General features: G+C 37.0%; 1 protein-coding gene across 4 annotated transcripts in view; it reads right to left on the reverse strand.

Annotated features, from left to right (window-relative positions):
• The window catches only part of TPP2 (tripeptidyl peptidase 2), a 70,489-nt gene that overhangs the window by 33,742 nt on the left and 15,879 nt on the right, over nt 1–20,868 (reverse strand). For all 4 annotated transcript variants that reach the window (XR_012009782.1, XR_012009783.1, XM_072782448.1 and 1 more), the window contains exons 3-10: nt 20,714–20,809; nt 18,905–19,009; nt 16,379–16,503; nt 11,772–11,935; nt 8,708–8,862; nt 7,989–8,065; nt 4,644–4,771; nt 2,557–2,656 (exon numbers count right to left, since the gene is read on the reverse strand). Coding sequence is in view for 2 of the 4 variants with exons in the window: in XM_072782448.1 (XP_072638549.1) it covers nt 2,557–2,656; nt 4,644–4,771; nt 7,989–8,065; nt 8,708–8,862; nt 11,772–11,935; nt 16,379–16,503; nt 18,905–19,009; nt 20,714–20,809 (950 nt within the window). In the remaining 2 variants the exon portion in view is untranslated. The remainder of the gene's footprint in view (nt 1–2,556; nt 2,657–4,643; nt 4,772–7,988; nt 8,066–8,707; nt 8,863–11,771; nt 11,936–16,378; nt 16,504–18,904; nt 19,010–20,713; nt 20,810–20,868) is intronic.

Below are 20,868 nucleotides of genomic sequence, written 5' to 3' on the forward strand. Positions count from 1 at the left end.
CAGTGGAGGTGGGGGGAGGGGCAGAGGGACAAGCCGACTACCCACTGAATGCAGAGCCCAACATGGGGCTCAATCCCTTCTTGATCCTGGGAACCCTGAGATCATGACCTGAGCCAAAGGCAGATGCCACCCAGGTGCCCCCAGAAGGCATTTAAAACTTTCCAAAAGATGTATTTAAAAAGAACTCGTGAGAAACTGGTGAAATTTCTTTTAATAATGTATTTTACTTAACTCAACATATCCAAAATGTAATTTCAATATATAATTAGTGTAAAAAATGAGTTAATTTATGTTTTTTATACTAGTCTTAAATAAATATCTAATGTACATTTCACACTTTAGCACACCTCAATGCAGACTAGCCTCACATGACTCATGGCTGTCATACTGGATGGCTCAAGGCTGCAAGGCCTCTAGTTGAGGGCTCTGACTACACAGGGCTAACGAGATAAAGCCCATGGAGCTCATCACTGTGTCGTCACTAAAAACAAGCTCTGGCCTTCTGCCTCAAGTAAAGGAATAACATGACGACACACTTCTTCCTCCCTGGAGGAGTGGTTGGTAAGTTCCCCATAAAAGCTGTTGGCCTCTCCCTTTTACTACTCTTCCTCCAACTGGTAGGACTATTTTTATTACTGGCTAAGGATAATAGTGCAATTTGGTTTCAAATTTTCACAGAGAGCTGAAAGCAATACAAATAAGATCCTCCTCCTAAAGTGGGTTGGTGGCACCTTGTTTAGTGATCTTAAAGAGAACATTGTTAAGTAAAGATCGGTTGACCTGTACAGATTTTCATATGGTATTATTGATTGACAAATGGTTGCACAGGCACCAGAAACAGTGTGATCTCTCAGTTATTTACAGGAGAATTACTAAAAGGATGTACACCACAATGTCACCCAAACACATCACAGTGTGATTTAGGGTGATTTTTACTTTCTTCTTTGCACCATCTGTATCGTCTATCAATGTTCACAATGAGCATGCAGTGTCTTATAACTGGAAAAAGTAACTAGAAGAGTCATAAATTCTAACTACCTCCTATTGCTCTCTATTCATTTTACACTACACTGTTAAAGTGATTAATCATAAAACACTTAATAAGTGCTCTAAAAAGGGTTATGGAAATATAATATTATTAAAATAAAATTTTGGGCTGCCTGGTTGGCTCAGTCGGTAGAGCTGTGACTCAACCTTGGGGCTGTTAGCTCATGTCCTATGTTGGGCATATATATACATATATATGAAGTAAAGTTTTCTTTATAGAATTCTTACATATTCCTTATTTTAAAACTTTACATAATTGTAGAAGTTTCTTTAAAAAAAACTAGTGATGTTTTTCTTCTAAAATGCAGTATGTAATGAAATTCAAAATGTGCTTATGTGGACATTATTGGGTAATCAGTCTTTAAGAAATATGCAATACTTGCAAATACCAGGAAATCAAGTAAATTCTGTGTCTTTCTTGACAAAGAGGATTTTTCAAATAGTATATAGAATATGCTCCATTCTGTGATCACTAGACAATGTTTCATACCTTATTAACCATAATAATCAAACCATATATTTGTAGTAATATTCCATTTTCATAGCACAGTGAACATGAACAAATTCTCTCATTCCTAAAATAACTGGTTTGTGAGCCAGTATCTCCTTAATCCAGGCTTCCCTCACAATTCGTGAACTTGTTTTTCTTGAAATAAATCTTTAAATGTCCTACAGGCAAATAAAACTAACAGAGGCTGGTTTACACGTTCTCTGATACTTTGTGTTTATACTGACTGTAAGATAAAACATTTCAAAATCAATTTTAGAAGAGAATCAACAAGTTTAATAATTAGCACTTTTATTAAATGACCATAAAACATGTAAACCTTTGCCAACTTAATCTTTGATTCTTAACCCTGGCCCCTCTTACTCAGTGATGTGGTGTTTTAGGCCAATTAGTTGGGCTGATGTGGGCAATATGTGGTGATGATACAGGCAAGGCTTGCTGTCCACACAGAGATCTATAGCCTGATTGCTTTCAGTAACAATGATAGTAAACTACTGAAATCAGTTTATTTTTTAAGAAGAAATTATTTAGAAAATAGTAGGAAGATACCTGTAACTGAGAGATTTAAATTTGGCATTACCATCATGATTCCAACCAGTTCTTCTCATCATTTTATTTTTATTTTATTTATTTGACAGAGCAAGCACAAGCAGGGGAAGTAGCAGGCAGAGGGAGAGGGAGAAGCAGACTCCCCGCTGAGCAGGGAGGGCAATGTGGGGTTTGAACCCAGGACCCTGGGATCATGACTTGGGCTGAAGGCAGATGTTCAACCAAGACACCCAGGTGTCCCCCAGTTTTTCTAATCTTATACTCAGAACAGTTATGTCACACTCTAACAATAAAATATCTAAAATTTATTCCTTTAATTATGTTTCCTTGAGACTGTTCCTCAAAATATGAATGCTGAAAAAGTAAAAACTAAAATGTACCTGGTAAAATTACCACTTGTCTCTCCCCACCATGTAGTTTAACAAAGTATTTGTAATAGACCCATGTCCTACCTGGGGCCTCTAGAAGACCACGTGTATTGATTTGCCGGTAACTTCTCTCTCAGAGAATACTCAGCAACCATCATATCGGGAGAAACATAAGCACCAACGCCTGTCGGGTGAATATCATCATTAATGAAAGGACATAAAGTTTGATCCGAATTCTAAACCCACTATTCAATCAGCTGTGACCTTGGGTAAATACTTAATCACCCTATATCACAGTCCTTGCTCATAAATAGAAAAGAAAGAAAATTTAATGAGCAAGGAAAGTTAACCATGTACCAGATGTTATACTAGGTGCTTTGGTTTTGAATATAAAAATATCCCCCAGGATTATCATGTGGATTAAATATTAAAATATACCTAAAACTGTCTGTGTAAAAGAAAATGAGAAATGTGTCTTAAACTATAAAATATTAACTTTAGGAAAATAAGGGAATTAGTTTGCCTTCATTTTCAAGCAACCACGGTATCCACAATTCTACCCATAAGGTTAGCAGTATCCCTCTTCCCCAAAATGGCTGTAAAAAACAAGCAAGCAGCACAGATACTTAACATGCTGCAGTCTTCCAGATAAATATGTAAAGGCAGAATAGTCAGAAAGGCTCATTCACAGACTCTCAGGGATCAAACTCAAGTTTCTTCATTCTAGAAATCTAGAAACAGTCTAGAGAGGGTCTAGAGAAGGCTGAAAATACTAAGTGTATAATGATAGTTGGAGAAAAGGTTTAGAATCCAGGTCTACCAGCGCCTAATTCTTCTTTGCAACATATACACATGCAGAGTAGAAGACGAATAAAATATGTGAGTTAAGAGGATTTACGTTAACAGTGCTGCCACATAAAACGGTAATCACTTTATGAAATTTAGTTTAAAATTATCAATGAGTCTGGGGATAAGAAAATGACAAAATACTGGGTACTGTGGCAGAGTGGTATATTTTGATCTTTAGGTACCTTTCAGTTCTATTTTGTTTCATTTTAATTTATGTATCTAAAATATCTAGAGAACTGAAATACAAAGGACAGATCACAGGTAGGCACTATTGTCTCAATACAGGATTTAACAGAATCTATAAATAAAAGCATGTCCTAATAAGCTAAGATCACTGTTATTAAAAAAAAAAAATTAAAGGACCAGTTTCTAAAATTGGATACTTAAATGCTATTATGTATCTATATCATCTACAGTAACTGAATGCCTTTAATAATAACTATAATATGTATACATTCAAGCAGTTATTTATGTATACACTAGAAAAATTATTTGGGACCAAAGAGCTTTCATTGTCATGCATCCAATTATAAATGTTAAAATATTTTAGACTTATATTGCTCTCGAATTTAAAAATAAAGTAAAAAATTCTAGACATCAATTACTATCTATTTGTTCTCTCAGTTCATCCTCCTCCTCATTCTTGCCTCATGTTAAGAAAAACAGAAGGTGGGTGTTACGTTTTGTGGGCGTTTTCACACAAGTTGGCAGCTACAGCTAATCTTATCATTTTCCTATTATGAATGCAACTCATTTTGATTCCCCCAAACTCCTGCTGACAGGCATTTTCCTCATTGAGTACAGTGGAAACGGCAACACAGCATCGCATCCTGTAGACCAAACAGTGGAAGAGAAGCCACGTTCTCATGAATAAAACTTCTCCTTCTCGGCATCTGATTCTTTCTGCATGTCCCAAGAGAAATTAGAGGAAACTATACTGTAAATAAGCAGTCATATACTATAAATAAAAAGTGAAGCAAGTATCTGTGTTTATGTCATTCACTTGGTCTGGAAAACCCTTTCCTTGCTCATTTCTACCTATCGAAATCCTCACAGTCACACTTCTTTCCGAGAGCCTCACCTGAATTCTTGAATCAGAAGTAACTGCACTTTTGCAAACCCAGATTGTACCTGTCCTTCCCTCAAATCACTTACTGCAGTCTACTTCAGATCAGCAGTTCTCTACTAGCTCTCAGGTCCTGAGGGTGTACACTCAACTTCATGGGGACTTGCATACAGTAGAGATACAATTAACATCAGATTCACTGAGTTTTTTGCTTGCTTGTTTTTAAATAAGTCTCTTTCTAAAACAGGAAACTAACCTATTACACTTGACGTAGTTCCACCTGGACAACCGACCGTAGAAAGGCATGGACCGTTATTTCCAGCACTTGAAACATAAATTATATTATGCTTCCAAACTGCTTCACTGATTACTTCACAAATTCTCCTGAAAGAGAGTATTCCTTTGAACATAGAAAACTGTCCCATTTTTCAAAAAATGTATTATTATACTGCGAAGAGATTTTCAAATACGGTTTTCACAAAACCAAATGAAAATAAGGATTCTAAGTAGTAGCACTAAAACAGTGGCTACAAGTAGGAAGGTATGCATTTGAATCAGGTAACATTTTCAAACTACACGCTTAACCTTATTCCCAGCATTTACAATACCAAGATGACATTCAAATGCCTGGCTAAGTAAATTCTGGCACCTCCACCATGGGTGGAACAGGATACAGCCAGTCCAAGTGATACACCTCAGCTGGATTTTATTTTTATTTATTTTTATTTATTTTTATTATAAATGTTAACAGTATAAATATTAAGTTTAAAATTTTTAATTAAAACTTAAAAATTATTTTTCAACAAAAAGTTATACTGTTATTTTCAAGGGAGCAATTAATTATGCACAATTTTGCTCCTAAATATCTTAAGTGGTAATTTCCTAATTTTTTTTTATTTTTTAATTTATTTTTTATTGGTGTTCAATTTACCAACATACAGAATAACCCCCAGTGCCCGTCACCCATTCACTCCCACCCCCCGCCCTTCTCCCCTTCCACCACCCCTAGTTCGTTTCCCAGAGTTAGCAGTCTTTACGTTCTGTCTCCCTTTCTGATATTTCCCACACATTTCTTCTCCCTTCCCTTATATTCCCTTTCACTATTATTTATATTCCCCAAATGAATGAGAACATATAATGTTTGTCCTCCTCCGATTGACTTTCTTCACTCAGCATAATACCCTCCAGTTCCATCCACGTTGAAGCAAATGGTGGCTATTTGTCATTTCTAATAGCTGAGTAATATTCCATTGTATACATAAACCACATCTTCTTTATCCATTCATCTTTCGATGGACACCGAGGCTCCTTCCACAGCTTGGCTATTGTGGCCATTGCTGCTATAAACATCGGGGTGCAGGTGTTCCTGGGTTTCATTGCATTTTAGTGTAAGGAAGGAGTCATGAGACCAAGGTAAATGTGGGAAGAATGCTAGATTCAATGCTGAACATATGTAGGCAAAATAAACTACAAAAGGATCAAAAACAAATACTGAAATATTAGCAGGGATCGGATTAGACGGTGGGGCAACAAGTAGTTTGATTTCCACCCTCCCCTGCAATACTGTCTTCTGAAATGAGTCCTCAGGGGATTCCTATAGATATTTATGATCAGTACCAAAGGTGAAGGGGAACAAAGGCGACAGACAGGAAGGACTTCAGAGTTAGATCTAAAATACAGAGTCTGGCTAGAACCTGATAGCAAAGAAGAAATGTACTGGTATTAAATAAAAGAGATGACGTTAGGCCACTGAGGAAATGCAGTCAATAGAAAAAAAGGTCTAAGGCCACGAACACCACAGTCCTGAGAGCAAAGGGAAGAATACTAGGGAAAGGTAACCCTAAAGGATGATTGTCAAAGGAAGAGAGAAAGAAAGGCACTTAGGTAAAGCAGGCACCGAAGCAAGAGAAGAGGGCAACATTATGTTCACGAAAGAAATGAGTGAGGATGAGAGAGTGATTGTCATAAGGGCAGTAAAGTGATGTGTCACAGGAAACCTAGTATTGGTTAGCTGAGAAAACTTAGTTATTTGTTAACAGCAAACTATAGGGTCTGGCTTGGTAAAATTTTCATTTTGGCCGGCCTTTATCAAAGAACTTCAGAGACCGGGTGATAGGTAGAGATGGATGGCCTGGTGGGAATGGGGGACAGGTGATCACTAAGTAGGTAAACACTATAAACGAAGTGATTTCAAGTTATTACCATGAAAGAAGAAAAGGTGAGGTGACAGGAGTTCAAGGCTGAGCTACTGAATTTAGGGGCAGGAGGACACCATGACACAGAAAGGTAGGGAGTCGTGTAACACATCAAAATGCACTGAGGAGCCTCGGAAATTATGAATATACCAACCAACTGAGCTTTGCTGGAAAAGTGAGGGAAAGCAGTATGAAATGAAGAGATCTGTTTGTTTCAAAGCCAGCGGATTCTAAAGCATGCCTGTGGAGTAATATTAATTCAGGAAATGAGAGAGGGAACATGAGAGCAGTTTTTAAGTAAAGGAAATGGGAACCAGATAGCAAATGCTTGAGTAACTTTTAACCCTGAGCACTTCACTTATTTAACATTTTGGGGGGGGGGGTGTGGAGTACCTGGGTGGCTCAATGGTTGAGCATCTGCCTTCAACTCAGGGCATGATCCCAGAGTCCTGGGAGGGAGTCTCAGGGAGCCTGCTTCTCCCTCTGCCTATGTCTCTGCCTCTCTATGTCTCTCATGAATAAATAAAATCTTAAAAAGTAAATTTTAAATGAATTTTTAAAGATATCTATTTACTTATTTGAAAAAGAGAGTAAGAGAGCATGTGTATGTATGAGCAGGGGGTGGAGGGTAGGAGTGGGAGTTAGGCAGAGGGAGAAGAAGAGGGGAAGAATTTCAAGCAGACTCTGTGCTGAGTGCAGAGCCCAATTGAGAGAGCTCAATCTCATGACCTGAGCTAAAACCAAGTATGATGCTTAACCAACTGAGCCACTCAGGCAACTCTGAGCCCAGCACTTCATTCATTACACAAGAAGGTGAGGCAGAGAAGGTGGGGTCAGGTATAGGAAGGGCAAAAGTCCCCTCTGAAGGCTTGTATCTCCTCTGGGAAAGGAAGAGTTAAGAACATCAGCTGAGGGAAGAAAGGAACATCACTGAAGGTCTTTCAGGAGAAAAGAAGATATAAATGATCATAGAGGAGTGAAAGAGTAAATGCAGGTAATTGAAGGCAATGCTGAGTGACCATCTGAGATTCTTGGTCACGAACTTAAAGTCAGTATCAGTGTTCGTGTCCACCAAGTTCAGCAGGTCGGGTGGGCTCACTGAAGAGATCAGCAGGTTTCAGCAAGTCTAGCATTCTATCAGGTCAGTGCCCCTGGAAGAGTTCAGGCTGCTTGTAAATGAGGAACTGTAATGATGGATGGGCCGGCGAGTCTATCTGGCTAGGAGGGAATCACAACATCACAGACAGGATCAGGATTGTGGGGACGGAGGCTAGGGGCCCACGAAATACACACTTATCATTTTACATGGGACTGCTTGTTTTCATAGTGTATAATCCAGTTATAAAAACATTTAATACTCTCCATCAGCTAAAGTCTGTGGCTCACAAATATCTGAGTACACTCACCCAGAATTTGGCCAGTGAGTTGCTTCTCCATAGCTGTAGTTGACAAGATCACACTTATGATTTATGACTTCTATCATCTATTAAAAAGATGAAGCATCTAGTTTAGGCAGCAATTTATAAAAAGATTAGCCAGTAAAATAAAGGCATGGAATCCCAGTTTCTTACCAATCATATTCTATTTCAAATCCAAATATATACTTACTTCCAACTTTTAGGTTGAAAAACAAACAAAAAAAGGCAGAGACAGAGTACAGTAAGTAGTCAATAAAAAATATAACTAGCATGTACAGAATGGAATGGTTCTTACTAAATTCTAAAATCACTGAAGTTAAGGTAAAATCTAATTCATACATAAAAATGAAATTCAGACTTAAGTTAAATTCCTCAAAAAAAAAAAAAAAAATTCCTCCTAGAATGATGGAGCAAGCTGGCTAAAAGATTGGTTTGGGGTTTTTAAAGTACCTCAAAATAGTGTGCTAGGGGACTTAGCAGAAATGAGAAGTATAATATATTTTCATATTTTCCAAAAAACTTTATCCTAATAATTTTTAATAAAAATAATTTAAAACTGAATTAAGCATTTTTGCTTCTTAGGACAAAGTCCTGAATACCAAATACAGTTCAACATTTTCTTAGTAAACTCAAGAACACTTTATAAACCTAAAAATATCCGATTATCCATCACTGATCTTCTAGATCAATACCTCACAAATACTCACAGCTCGTATCAGGCCTGTGCCAGTTTCCATTGTGCTTAGTCGTGTATCACCGATCTTGATGGAAAGAATCTGAGCCCCGGGCGCTACACCATTCCGCTCCGGTTCTTCTGGAAAATGCCCAGCAGCTATACTTGCTACGTGTGTCCCATGAGCTCCTTGAGCAAAAAGAGAGGAAAATGATAAAATATTTTCAGATTCCAAGTTTTAACCGTTCAACGTATTATTAAGCGTGATAAAAATAATCTATTAAAAACATACTCTTGCTTTAACATCTAACTATGTATTATTATCTTAAACCTCATCAATAATTTATAAAAAATGAAACTTTCTGAACTACATACACTACTCTGCTACCTTGGATTCTATCCTGTTCACTGAAAGCAAAAGGCAAGTCACAAAGGAGAGAAAGTATCAGCAACATACACAACTGACAAAGAGCTTATTTCCAGAATAAGCTTTCCAATCCTAAAGAGAGAACCCAGAAGAAAAATGGGCAAAACTTCAAAAGCATTTCACAGAAGGGGATAACCAAATGGTTAAACATATGAAAAGATGTTCAACTTTGTGACTCACCCAGGGAACACAAATCAATCACAATGAGACAGCTCAGTATGCCACTCAGCTGACAAGAGCAACTGTGGAGGAAGATCTGCACTCACTCCTATGCTACTGGTGGGAGGGCAGACCAGCATTTTGGAACGCTGCACACAGGTATACCCTATGATCCAGCAATTCCACTTCCAGAAATGCACCCAACAGAAATGTGTGCACATATACACAGATGCATGCAAAAACATTTGTGGCAGCATTGCTTGCAAATTTCAAAAACTTGAAACAACCCTATGATCCATCAATAGTAAATGGATACACGGTGCATTCATGGACTGAATATTATACAGCAAAAAATATGAACTACTTCTAAACATTATGAGATGAAGCACACAAAAATAAGGTTGATCTTAGAATTCACACACAAAAGGATATATACTGAACAATCCATTTATATATATTTATATATAATATTATATATATATTTATATATTCCATTTATAAATGGAAACATATCACCTTGGGTTGAATTATGTGAAAGTGCCACTATTTAATCATCTCTGACCTATAAAAATAGCAATATTATTGGATGGTTCAAACTAATGCAGTGATTGAAATCACGACCATAATTAGCTCTGGGAAGATGGAAGGTAGGTTAGTGTTTAGGAAGAGACATGATGGGGCTTTGACAATGTTTTATTTCTTGACTTGTTTAAACAGAAGTGTCTACTTTGTGAGAATGCAACGTGTATATAATTTGTGATTTGCATACTTTTCTATAGTATGTTATATATCAATAAAGCCAAGCAAAACAATACAAAGCAGCTAGGGCTTCTTCTTTTTTTTTTTTTTTAAGTGAAAAAGTTTTTGTTTTTTTTTTTTTAAATTTATTATTTATTTATTTATTTTTGTGAAAAAGTTTCTTAAAAGACATGGGTAGAGAGAAATATCCCACCAATGTCAGATAAAAAATAATACAAACACAATGATAAATGCCTACTGGTACTGGGCCTAATGTTTGGGTGACGACAGAGTCGTCATAGCTCCAGAAGAAATGGGAGTCCATGACCCTTCTGTCTGCTGCAGTGCTTAGAGTCCTGTGCTCTAGACAACTCCTGTCACACAAGAATATGGAACTAATGTCACCAATTCTTCCTTTCCTGTTTCTTTCCAATTAAAAATAGGGAAACTACCAGTCAGAGTGGCTATATGTCAGCAGGCTGACCACACCACATGTGGACAAGAACATGGAGTTCTGAAGTGCTTGCAGTCTGCTGGTCATGTGTAAAAGGATGCAGCCACTGTTTCTTAAAAGGTTAAATACGTACCTATCAAATCCAACCAGATTATGATTTGGACTGGACCAGATATAATTTGGACTGGACAGATATCAGTCCAAATTAACAAAAACATATTTGCACACAGAGACTTATACATAAATGTTAAAACAATCCAAATGTCCACCAGTAGGTGAATGTATAAATAAACCACAGTGTATCCACACTATGAAATACTACTTAGCAGTAAGGAACAATTTATAAACATAATATAGGCGAATTCTATACCATAACTATTCTACTTAATACAAAATTCTAGAAAATGCAGGGTCTAGACTGACAGAGAGCAGTTCAGGGGCTACCTGGGGCTGTGGCTGAAGGCACACAGCTGGATTACAAAGACGACAAGAAGACTTGTAGGGGTGATGGATATGCTCATATCTTGACTGTAATGATGGTTTCTTGGGTGCACACATCTATCATAACTTAATTATGATAAATTATGTATATATACCTTCAGTTTACTGTACTTCAATTATGACTCAGTAATATTGCGGAGGGGGTGATAAGAATTAAAGCTGTCCTTGCTTCCTCCCTAGATAATCACTATCCAGAAGCTGATCCTTCCCATCTATATTTTTATCATACACATATATCCATGAATATTGTGTAGTATTATTTGGCATGTTTTACAATATTACATGTTTTATCGACATATTTTTCATTAAAATTCATGTATCTGAGACTTATGAATACAGGTATATGTATGTAGATTTATTCGTTTTGTTTTCTATATAATATCCCACAATGAATAACACAGTTTTAAATTAACCTGTTCTTTTGCTAATGGGTATGTGAATAGTTCCCAACTTTTTTGAAATTACAGAGAATGCCATATGAGGATCTTCTTACCTGACTTTGTACTTGTAGGTGAACTGCTTAAGAGGCAGTATGTGGAAGTAAAATTCCTCCCAGAGGAATTTTCATAAGATGAATTATGTTGATGGTTTTTTTGTGGCTGGACCATGCTTGTACTCTTGCAATGGATCCTATGTGGTTATGACTTTAAAGAATACAATACCTTGCCAAGGGGGCCAAATCCCATTTATTATCCCATACCTAGTTCTTTAGGTGGAATTGCTAAGTTAAATGCTCTAGAAGATTGCCTTATGGCTATAGTAATTTATCACCCTACCGCACCAAGTTTCTCTATAATTAGCAGATCTGAAACAGAATACCTCCACTGGTCACAATGGAGAGCAGGTTTCCATCATCATATATATTAACAGAGTAATTCAGCATCTCAGCTGTGCCAAAAGAACCATATTCTTGGGCCTCTTTGTAGTTTCTCAATACGGTAGATGTACTCAAATCCCCATCTTCATTTGAATCAATGCAGGCTCTGGAAATTGAGAATAGATAGTGAAATTTATTTTCTTGGCTTTCTAAAAATAATGCAGTATGCTTTATTAGGTACCTTCTTACTGTCCTATTTTATCACAACACACACAGTAACTGTCAGGTCTATAGTCCTCTGTTTTAGAGAGTCACCAGTAAAGATTAGGTAAGAAGCTTAAAGGAACCAGCCTTTATATGAAGGCATGTATAAAGGACTTTAGGAACACTGTCCATTACAAAATTCCAGCCACTTAAGAAATTAGACCAAAGCTTAGTCTAGAGCTTTAGACTAGTTCAGGATGATTATGACACATAGCCTAGGCCTTATGCTCCCTTCTGCTTCTTTTATAATTGGTTTTATAAATCTAACAGTGTGTGCAGGCTCCTTGAAATTAGATGAACTATATAATGTGCCTCATCCCCATTATAGCTATGGGGATGAGGCAAACATTTATTTATTTTTTTTAAATTAATTTATTTATTTATGATAGTCACAGAGAGAGAGAGAGAGAGAGAGAGAGAGGCAGAGACATAGGCAGAGGGAGAAACAGGCTCCATGCACCGGGAGCCCGACGTGGGATTCGATCCCGGGTCTCCAGGATCGCGCCCTGGGCCAAAGGCAGGCGCTAAACTGCTGCGCCACCCAGGGATCCCGGCAAACATTTATCTTTACAAAAAGCTCTTTATGCATAGTTTTATTTTTTTTTATTTATTATTTTTTTTAATAAATTTTTATTTATTTATGATAGTCACACACACAGAGAGAGAGAGAGGCAGAGACACAGGCAGAGGGAGAAGCAGGCTCCATGCACCGGGAGCCCGACGTGGGATTCGATCCCAGGTCTCCAGGATCGCGCCCTGGGCCAAAGGCAGGCGCCAAACCGCTGCGCCACCCAGGGATCCCTAGTTTTATGTTGTCCTCCTGTTTGCTCTTTATTCATTTTATTACTGCTGTAATTTTTAAAATATATATTCCCAATACTAGAAGAGTCTCATTAAAGCTAAATTAATCTAAAATAAAAGTCATAAATGGAATGCACATCATTTCAAGATCAATATTATGTTTTTAGCTTTTAGGTCTTTGTGCAGATTTGCTAGATAAGAAGAACTGTGTTTTAATAAGCTAAAGTCAATCACAATTGCTACAGTGAATTAAGGGAAGAAGCCCACTAGTATAGAGAGGGCATTTATTATAAAGACTAAAGCATGCATTTCATTAACAAACTGTGATAGTTTAGACAGAAGGATCTCCAAAACCGTCTGTTTTTATGTGTACACCAATCAAGAGTGTGGCCAAAATGATTTAGGGCATTCCAAAAAAAGACATACAATATAGGAGATTGAACACTCATGGGGAAAGTGAGTCAAACAGAAAACAAGGAGCTTATCAAATGGAATAAGGAGTGAGGTTAACAGGTAAAGTGTACTTCACCAAATCCTCCCCATTTGCAGAACAGAGTAACACTTTTGGTTCCTAAGAGCATGTAACTGGCCAGTATCCATCCTGGCAACCATCTGTGACATCCTCCTCTTTATCCTGCCCATTAGACACTCTAAATTCCTAGCAGTTCCTCCATCATCCTTTTGACTTTCCCCTTTACCTTCAATCCCTGTCCCTACCCTCTCTGCTAACTTGAGCTGATCTCTCAATGAAATCTTTCTTGATGCTTCTGAGATGGGCTCAGATATTCTCACACTGGCTTCCACAGAATCTAGAGTCCGTGGAATAGCTTCTCTAAAGTCTACCTGGTACAAAGTTGGTACTCAAATATTTGCCAAATGATGAAAGAACAAAGGAATCAACACCTTTAACAACATTCTCACAGCAAACACAGTGACATATTCCACAAATCAGTTTCCTGTAACCATCATGAGTATGAAGTGACTCAACACTCAAGCACTATATCAAAATGTCAATATAAAATTGAGTGACTTCACTCAAATAATTCCACAGAGAGCACGTATGCATATGGTGCAAGGGTACAACTTTCTGAAGGTGGCTGGCTTAGTTCAGGAACAGCTGTCAGAATACCAGAAAGAGAACATGGAAATGAGGTTCATGGGTAGGATGAGAGTATATGTGTGCGGGGGGCCGGACAGAGGGGTTATAAATTCCCGAACATTTGTAATACATTTCTATGTCTAATTTTCTATGAAAAAAATCCACAGCTTTCATCAAACTCAAAGGAAATCTGAGATAACAAGGTCAGAAACTGCTGAAAAGAAACCAATTAATGGTCTTTCCTTCATGTAATCCTTTATAAAGAGTTTTCTCAACCAGTATTTTACTCCCTATGGAGTCTGACCCTATACATCTTGACAAACACTTAAGAGTACGCTTATATTAGGTTAACAGGCTATGTACAAAGATATGGGTTTAATGGTGGAAGTGTAGCCGGAGGGCAAAATCAACAGTCTTTGCAAAAACAAAAGTCAAGGCACCTGAGGTCACTTTACCTCCTCTCAGAAATGGCTGGGATTTCTGAAATGATAGTGCCTACCTTCGTCTTAGGTAATTTGGGATCTCTAAGATTCTCCTCAAAAGATTCTGGATCTAACTCTGAGATGGGGTAGGAGAATCAAAGCCCCATATGGTATACAGTATCATGCAAACAAAAGTTATTTCCAGTAGCACCTGAAAGCATAATTCTGCTGCATGGTTCATGGATTAATAACATTTTCTAAAACGTTACTCCAGTGACTTCAGCTTTTATTTCCTTTATTGTTTAAGTTTCATTTCCAGTACAAAAATTCCAAAAGCTATCTTAGAATCCTATTGACAAACTGTTGCAGTATATCCCTTGCTTTGTCAACTGCCTTAAAGATCTTGGAAACATATACTGGCACCCTGGACATCCTGACCCAAATTTCTTTTCCTTAGGACAAAGTTAGTAATGTTTTCAACACATGTAGGAAACATTTTAAATGCAACCATCTATTGCCCCAGTGCCTCAATTCCTGCTAATATTAGATTATCTTATCTCCTTAAGTCCTTGTGGTACATTCTCCTACTTACACTCACTTTTGTATCTAGTATTTAGCCCTAACTTTGCCTCCTCTCTCACACTAAAACTCGTCTAAGGCTTATTACTGGGAATGACTATATCATGTGGTAGATATATCAAATTTGTTACATCATACATCTGAACGCTTTTTAATATTATAAAAATATATGATCCAAACATTCTGCAAAGTTTTCAAAGAAAAAAACTGTTCACAAATGTGTGCAAACCTGCATCTACACACGCAAACAACATACCTGAATACGTGCAACAAACTGCATTAGTATTTGGTATCATATGGATTGGAATGTTGCTATATGCAAATATCTTATTAACATTTTCAGTTCCAAATAGGGCAAGAATTTCTCATTCAGTTGAAAATGTTATATGCTCATCATCAGAGATGAGTTAGTACCTACATCCATGGGAAGAAAGCTCTCCTTAAGAATGGTGCACTGCAATGTACACAACCTGAGAAAAATAACCAAGTCACTGCATCTTGCTCTCTATTTGCCACATCCTGGGAAATAATCCTCTACATATGAGCAGGGACTCAAGCTACAAACAAACTGCTTGTTGATTTCAATTTTCAGGGAGGAGTCTCTGACTTATAGCAGATACCCTTTTTAAACATGTGTATGCTGAAAGATCTGCATTAAGGACATATTCTTGTTTCCAGGCAGATGGTAATGCAAGAAAACACTAGCCAACTCCCAAGAAACACACCTGCAGTGTAAAATTCACTGAGAAAGAAACTGACAAACTTATGTGACAGGTGACCTGGTATAAACTATCATTATTATTAGTAACAGTAGCAGCAGCAGCAGGAAGAGCTTACATTTATCAAGTGCATACCATGTCTAGAAACATCAAATTTAATTTTCCCAAAACCCTCTAGGAAGGTGCTATTATTATCCCAAATAATGGACAAGGAAACAGGCTTAGAGGTGTAGATGATGTTCAAGGTCACATAGCTAGGATTCCATCTCAGAGACAGAGTTCTGTCCAACTCTATTATATTGCCTCACTTCAATTTACCTACATCATCTCAATATGAGAAATCTTCACTCAACTGTACTCATTTGTCCTTAAAACATTAATAGCAAATGCTCTGCAGCATTCTCTTGCAGTTACTTTCCAAACTGCCCAGCCCCAATCAGAACATTTCTATGTCTACCGATGATTAACCTCCTAATATCTGGTTAACAGTTACTTTCTGATTAATGAAACAAGCTTCTTTAAAACATGCAATGGTCAGGTTTAATATCGAAGATACTAAGAAGTTCACAGGGCTTATCCAGAACTACTCAAAGCCAATATGGCTCTCAAATAGTTCTGCTTAGCGTTATTAATGTCACTTAAAAAAATCTCTAGACAGTTCTGGGAGTTCAGTGCTCTTCAGTAGATAAAAATAATTTTTTAAGTGAAGAATACATGAAGTTTACCTCCAGGCTTCACCATCATGCCACACCAAACAGTCATATACAGGGCCAGGATCACTGTATTTTTTCTCAAAAGAATTGAGCAATTCCACTTGACTTTGAAGTTCCTCCTTGATTAGTTTATTTGCCTAATCAATTAGAACATATATTAATATTAGTACATTTTGCGCTCTTGAAAAGTTCATTAACATACAACCAAAGACACAATGTGACCAATGGTAAAGCCATTTTACACTAGAAAAATGTAAGGAAATTTTCTTTTTATACCTATGCAACTTGTAGTTCAATTTAACGATGCAGATATTAATACAGTAAACATTTAAAAAATACTACTACGTTTACTCAGTCTCTCATTCACCTATTTATTCTACCCACTTTGGGAAAGACATTGTGCTACATGTTTGATGATATCATTTAGGCAAGACATGTTAGTCACACATCTATAATCTGTAACTAATCTTCAAAAATAACTCTAAAGTTACTACAAAGTAGGTTATCTACTGACTTGTAGATTTTTTTTATAAGGACTGTTTCCATTTAAATCTGTTTAACAATCTAAATTAATAAGAGAAATAATGAATTATCTTCTGTCCTTTAGAATGTGGTAAGTTAAATACACAGTATATTTGTGACCTGCATAGATAAGCTGCTATTTAACCACTTTGGTCCATAAAAATGAGAACTGTATACACTCCAACCTGATTTTTTAAAAATAACATAAATTAGGCTGCTCTACAGTCACCTGAAGAGTCCTACTGAAATACAATTTAATCTCCACATGTTCCAAAAATCTTGTTACACTTCATTTTTAGTTATTTAACTGTTCAATATTTACTCTTCCTTAAAGGAAATAACAATTATATAGACGTTTTTGGTAAACAAAATAAAATGGCTAATAAAATCCAGATCTCTTTTTATAAAATTGGCTATATATATGTAGTACATAAAATACTACACTTAATGTGTCTAGTACGAGAATGAAGGACAGTGATTTAACAGAAAATACCACAGCTAAAGAGGAAGCTCTACCCAGAGTAAGTGCAAGTTAAATGTGTATATAGACTTATTCAGGCCAGGAGTCCTCAATCCTAACTGTGCATTAATTAAAGCTCCTGGGAGCACTTAAAAATGCCAGCCTTCCTGCAAGGCCTTGATTTAATTCCTCTCCAGGGCACAAGCATTGGCAGTTTAAAGCTCTTCATGGGATTATAATATGCAGCCAGGGTTGAGAATCACCAATACCATTCTACTTTTGATTAAAACAAAGTACATGTATGCATTAAAAGAAAGATTCAGGGATGCCTGAGTGGCTCAGTGGTTGAGCGCCTGCCTTTGGCTCAGGGTGTCATCCCAGGGTCCTGGGATCGAGTCCCACATCAGGCTCCACACAGGGAGCCTGCTTCTCCCTCTCCCTGTGTCTCTGCCTCTCTCTGTCTCTCATGAATAAATAAATAAAATTAAAAAAAAAAAAAAAAAAAGAAAGATTCAGAAGGATAAACAGCAAGCTGTTGATACCATCCCTGGGGGCACTGGCATTTTGGAGGCTCTCACTTGTTACTTTGTACACACCCATGTGATCCAAAGTTTCTACAACAAGCATGTACTATTTTCATAATAAACCAAGACATTATCTTCATTTTATTAACTAATTAAAAAAAAACCCATAATGGCCATGCTACCTGGGTGGCTCATTTGGTTAAGCACCTGACTCCTGATTTCGGCTCAGGTCATGATGTCAGGGTCTTGAGATCGAGCCCTATGTAGGGCTCTGCATTCAGCAAGGAGTCTGCTTGAGAGTCTCTCCCTCTCCCTCTGCCCCTGCTCCTACTCCCTCACACTTTCACTCTCAAATAAATAAATAAATATTTAAAAAAATATATATATATAACAGCTATTTAAGGATATGGAACAATGGAGTTCTTCTTGTGGGAATATGAAGTTTTACTACCACTCTGTAACCCACCCAAGACATGCATGACACCATCAAAATATCTTCTGTAAGAGCCAAGAACTGAAAACAAAGCAAATATTGATCTGCAGAATGGACGGACATGTGAATTGTGGTGCATCCATCATACAGCAACAAAAGTGAACTACTATGACACCCACACATGAATGACTCTTGCAAACATAATACTGAGTGAAAACAGCTACTCCTAAAAGAACACACTGTATGATTCCATTTTACAAATTCCAAGTAGGCAAAAATCTATCAACAATGTTAAAAGGATGGTGGTTACTTTTGGAGGAGGCAGAAAGCAATGATAAGGAAGAGGTACCAGAAAAAGTATTCATTTTGTAGTAATTCATGACTATATACTCAGGATTTATGCACTTTTAATGTGTATTATATGCATGTTCATTAAGAAGTTTTGAAAAATAAATATGTAAATTGATTTCAGAATAAAAGTAAAATTAGTAAAATTAAATAACTTAAAACTTGTAAAAAAAATAGTCTATTAAATCTCTAAGAACTCTGTGAGAATATGATCTTATGGTAATGTTTAAATAAAAGCGACTAGCACCAACTTGAGAAGGGCAATTGCTGGCAACATCAAATTCTTCTTGTTTTCTACAGGCTTCTGCAAGGGCCACCCTATGAACAGGATCCCAGATTTTTTCCTTCCGTTCTTTCTGCAAAAAAAAAAAAAAAAAAGGAAAATTACCTTATGGTGAGGTCAACAAATATTCAGGTAAACCCAGAGAGTCATTTATATACAGACCTAGTTATCAGTTGTGAGGCCACACAATTTTCACACAGGGACTAAAACACCATTTATAATCAAGTTGGTAAAGCAATGGATCAATTATTAACAACTAGTTAACTCACTGCACCTGGGTTTTAAGGGAACACATTTACCAGGAATATCCAAAAGTATTTTGATCCAATTTTAATCCATCTGAGAATAAATAATAGCATGTCACGTTACAGACTCAACTCCCAGTCATTTACAATAAAAGCCACGACTGTGTTCTGGGCCTTCCGGAACTGAAAACTGCCCTAAGCCACAAGTAAGGAGAGGGCAAGGATTTTATTTTATTTTTACCCTATCCTCTCTGATTTGACAGGGTTCTATTGTTACTGAAATTGGTCTTCCCCCTTCATCGCTGCTGTCTTTAGCCCACAGCGCCACCCAGTGGGAGTCGGCTAGTCTAAAAAAATCCTTTCCAGTAAAATAATCAACTCCATTGAGCTAAAGAGGCTGACATTAGCTTACTTTCTCTATGTTTGCATGTTAATTTGCACTTTATCATACAGTTGATGAAATTTTACATATTGCATAAAAAATACTGTTATGTGTATTCCAGCCTGACATTTTAAAATAAAACAGTATCCAACAAGTTATATACATTTTTTTTTATAATTTTATTTTTTGCAGAATGATTAGAATCTGACTAATAAAGGTTATAACATGCAATATGCTGAGTAGCTCTTATGGTTCAGGCCCCTGGAGAAGTAAATAGTAGTATTATAATGAGACGAAAGCACCCACAGACCTTACCCATCAGGCTCATTTTCAAGGATCACATTATCTTTTATAGTTGAAACTCTGAACCTCTACCCGCTACTGATGTTACAGCAATCCTCTAAAGTGGTAGTGGCAAATATGGGAGCCATGGGTTGCAATTTAGATTTAAATTTTAAAATATTACATAAAATTAAAATTTCACACTAGTCACATTTCAAGTTCTCAACAGCTACTTCTGGCCGGTGGCTACCATAATGGACAATGAACAGTTGCACCATCACTGAAAGGTCGATTCAGCAGCACTGTTTTAAAGGAAGCTCCTTCTTCCTCAATTTGCAACTCTTATTTCTCTAATGATAGATCTGTGTTTCCTATACTTCAGCTGCTTTAGGTCTGAATAACTCTTTCCTTAGTACAGAATGATGACTAGCCAGAGTCAAAAGCCTGGTTAAACAGTAAGAAAAATGGGACAAAATGTCATAGAAGCTACAGGACCAGGAATAAGTAAGTTAGCCAGGACTTTAAATAGTCTTTAGCCTTTTACAGGTTAAAAAAAAAGGGGGGGGGCGGGCCTTCAAAAATCCAATGAAAGCTATATCCCAACTCCCAGAAAAACACAAACATACAAAAACTTGAATATAATTTCAATGTATTCACAATTCTCTAAACGTATCCAAGTATCCAAAATTAAGTACCATGACTTGCAATGGGTAACATTCTACTGAACAGAAGCTTGAAGCAGTCATTGTCTGAAAGCCTCCCAGCCTCCAAAATAATTAAGAGTTAGTGGGGAACCTACGAACAATGCTTTTCTTCAGCAGAAAAAAAATTTTGAGGAAGAAGTCATCGATCCTAGATTGTACATTACCTGTATCCTTTCCTTGAGCGCCTTTGGATAGAAGTCATAGCCATTTTTAATGCCAATATGATATTTGCCTGAGGGATTTGTCCAGCTCACAGGAATCTGTAGAAAAAAAAGTAAATTGTTTACTCACTAAATGCTTCCCAATTCCAATGATTTAC

The sequence above is a fragment of the Canis lupus genome, chromosome 17 (assembly GCF_048164855.1).
Source record: "Canis lupus baileyi chromosome 17, mCanLup2.hap1, whole genome shotgun sequence".
Classification (NCBI taxonomy): Eukaryota; Metazoa; Chordata; class Mammalia; order Carnivora; family Canidae; genus Canis; species Canis lupus.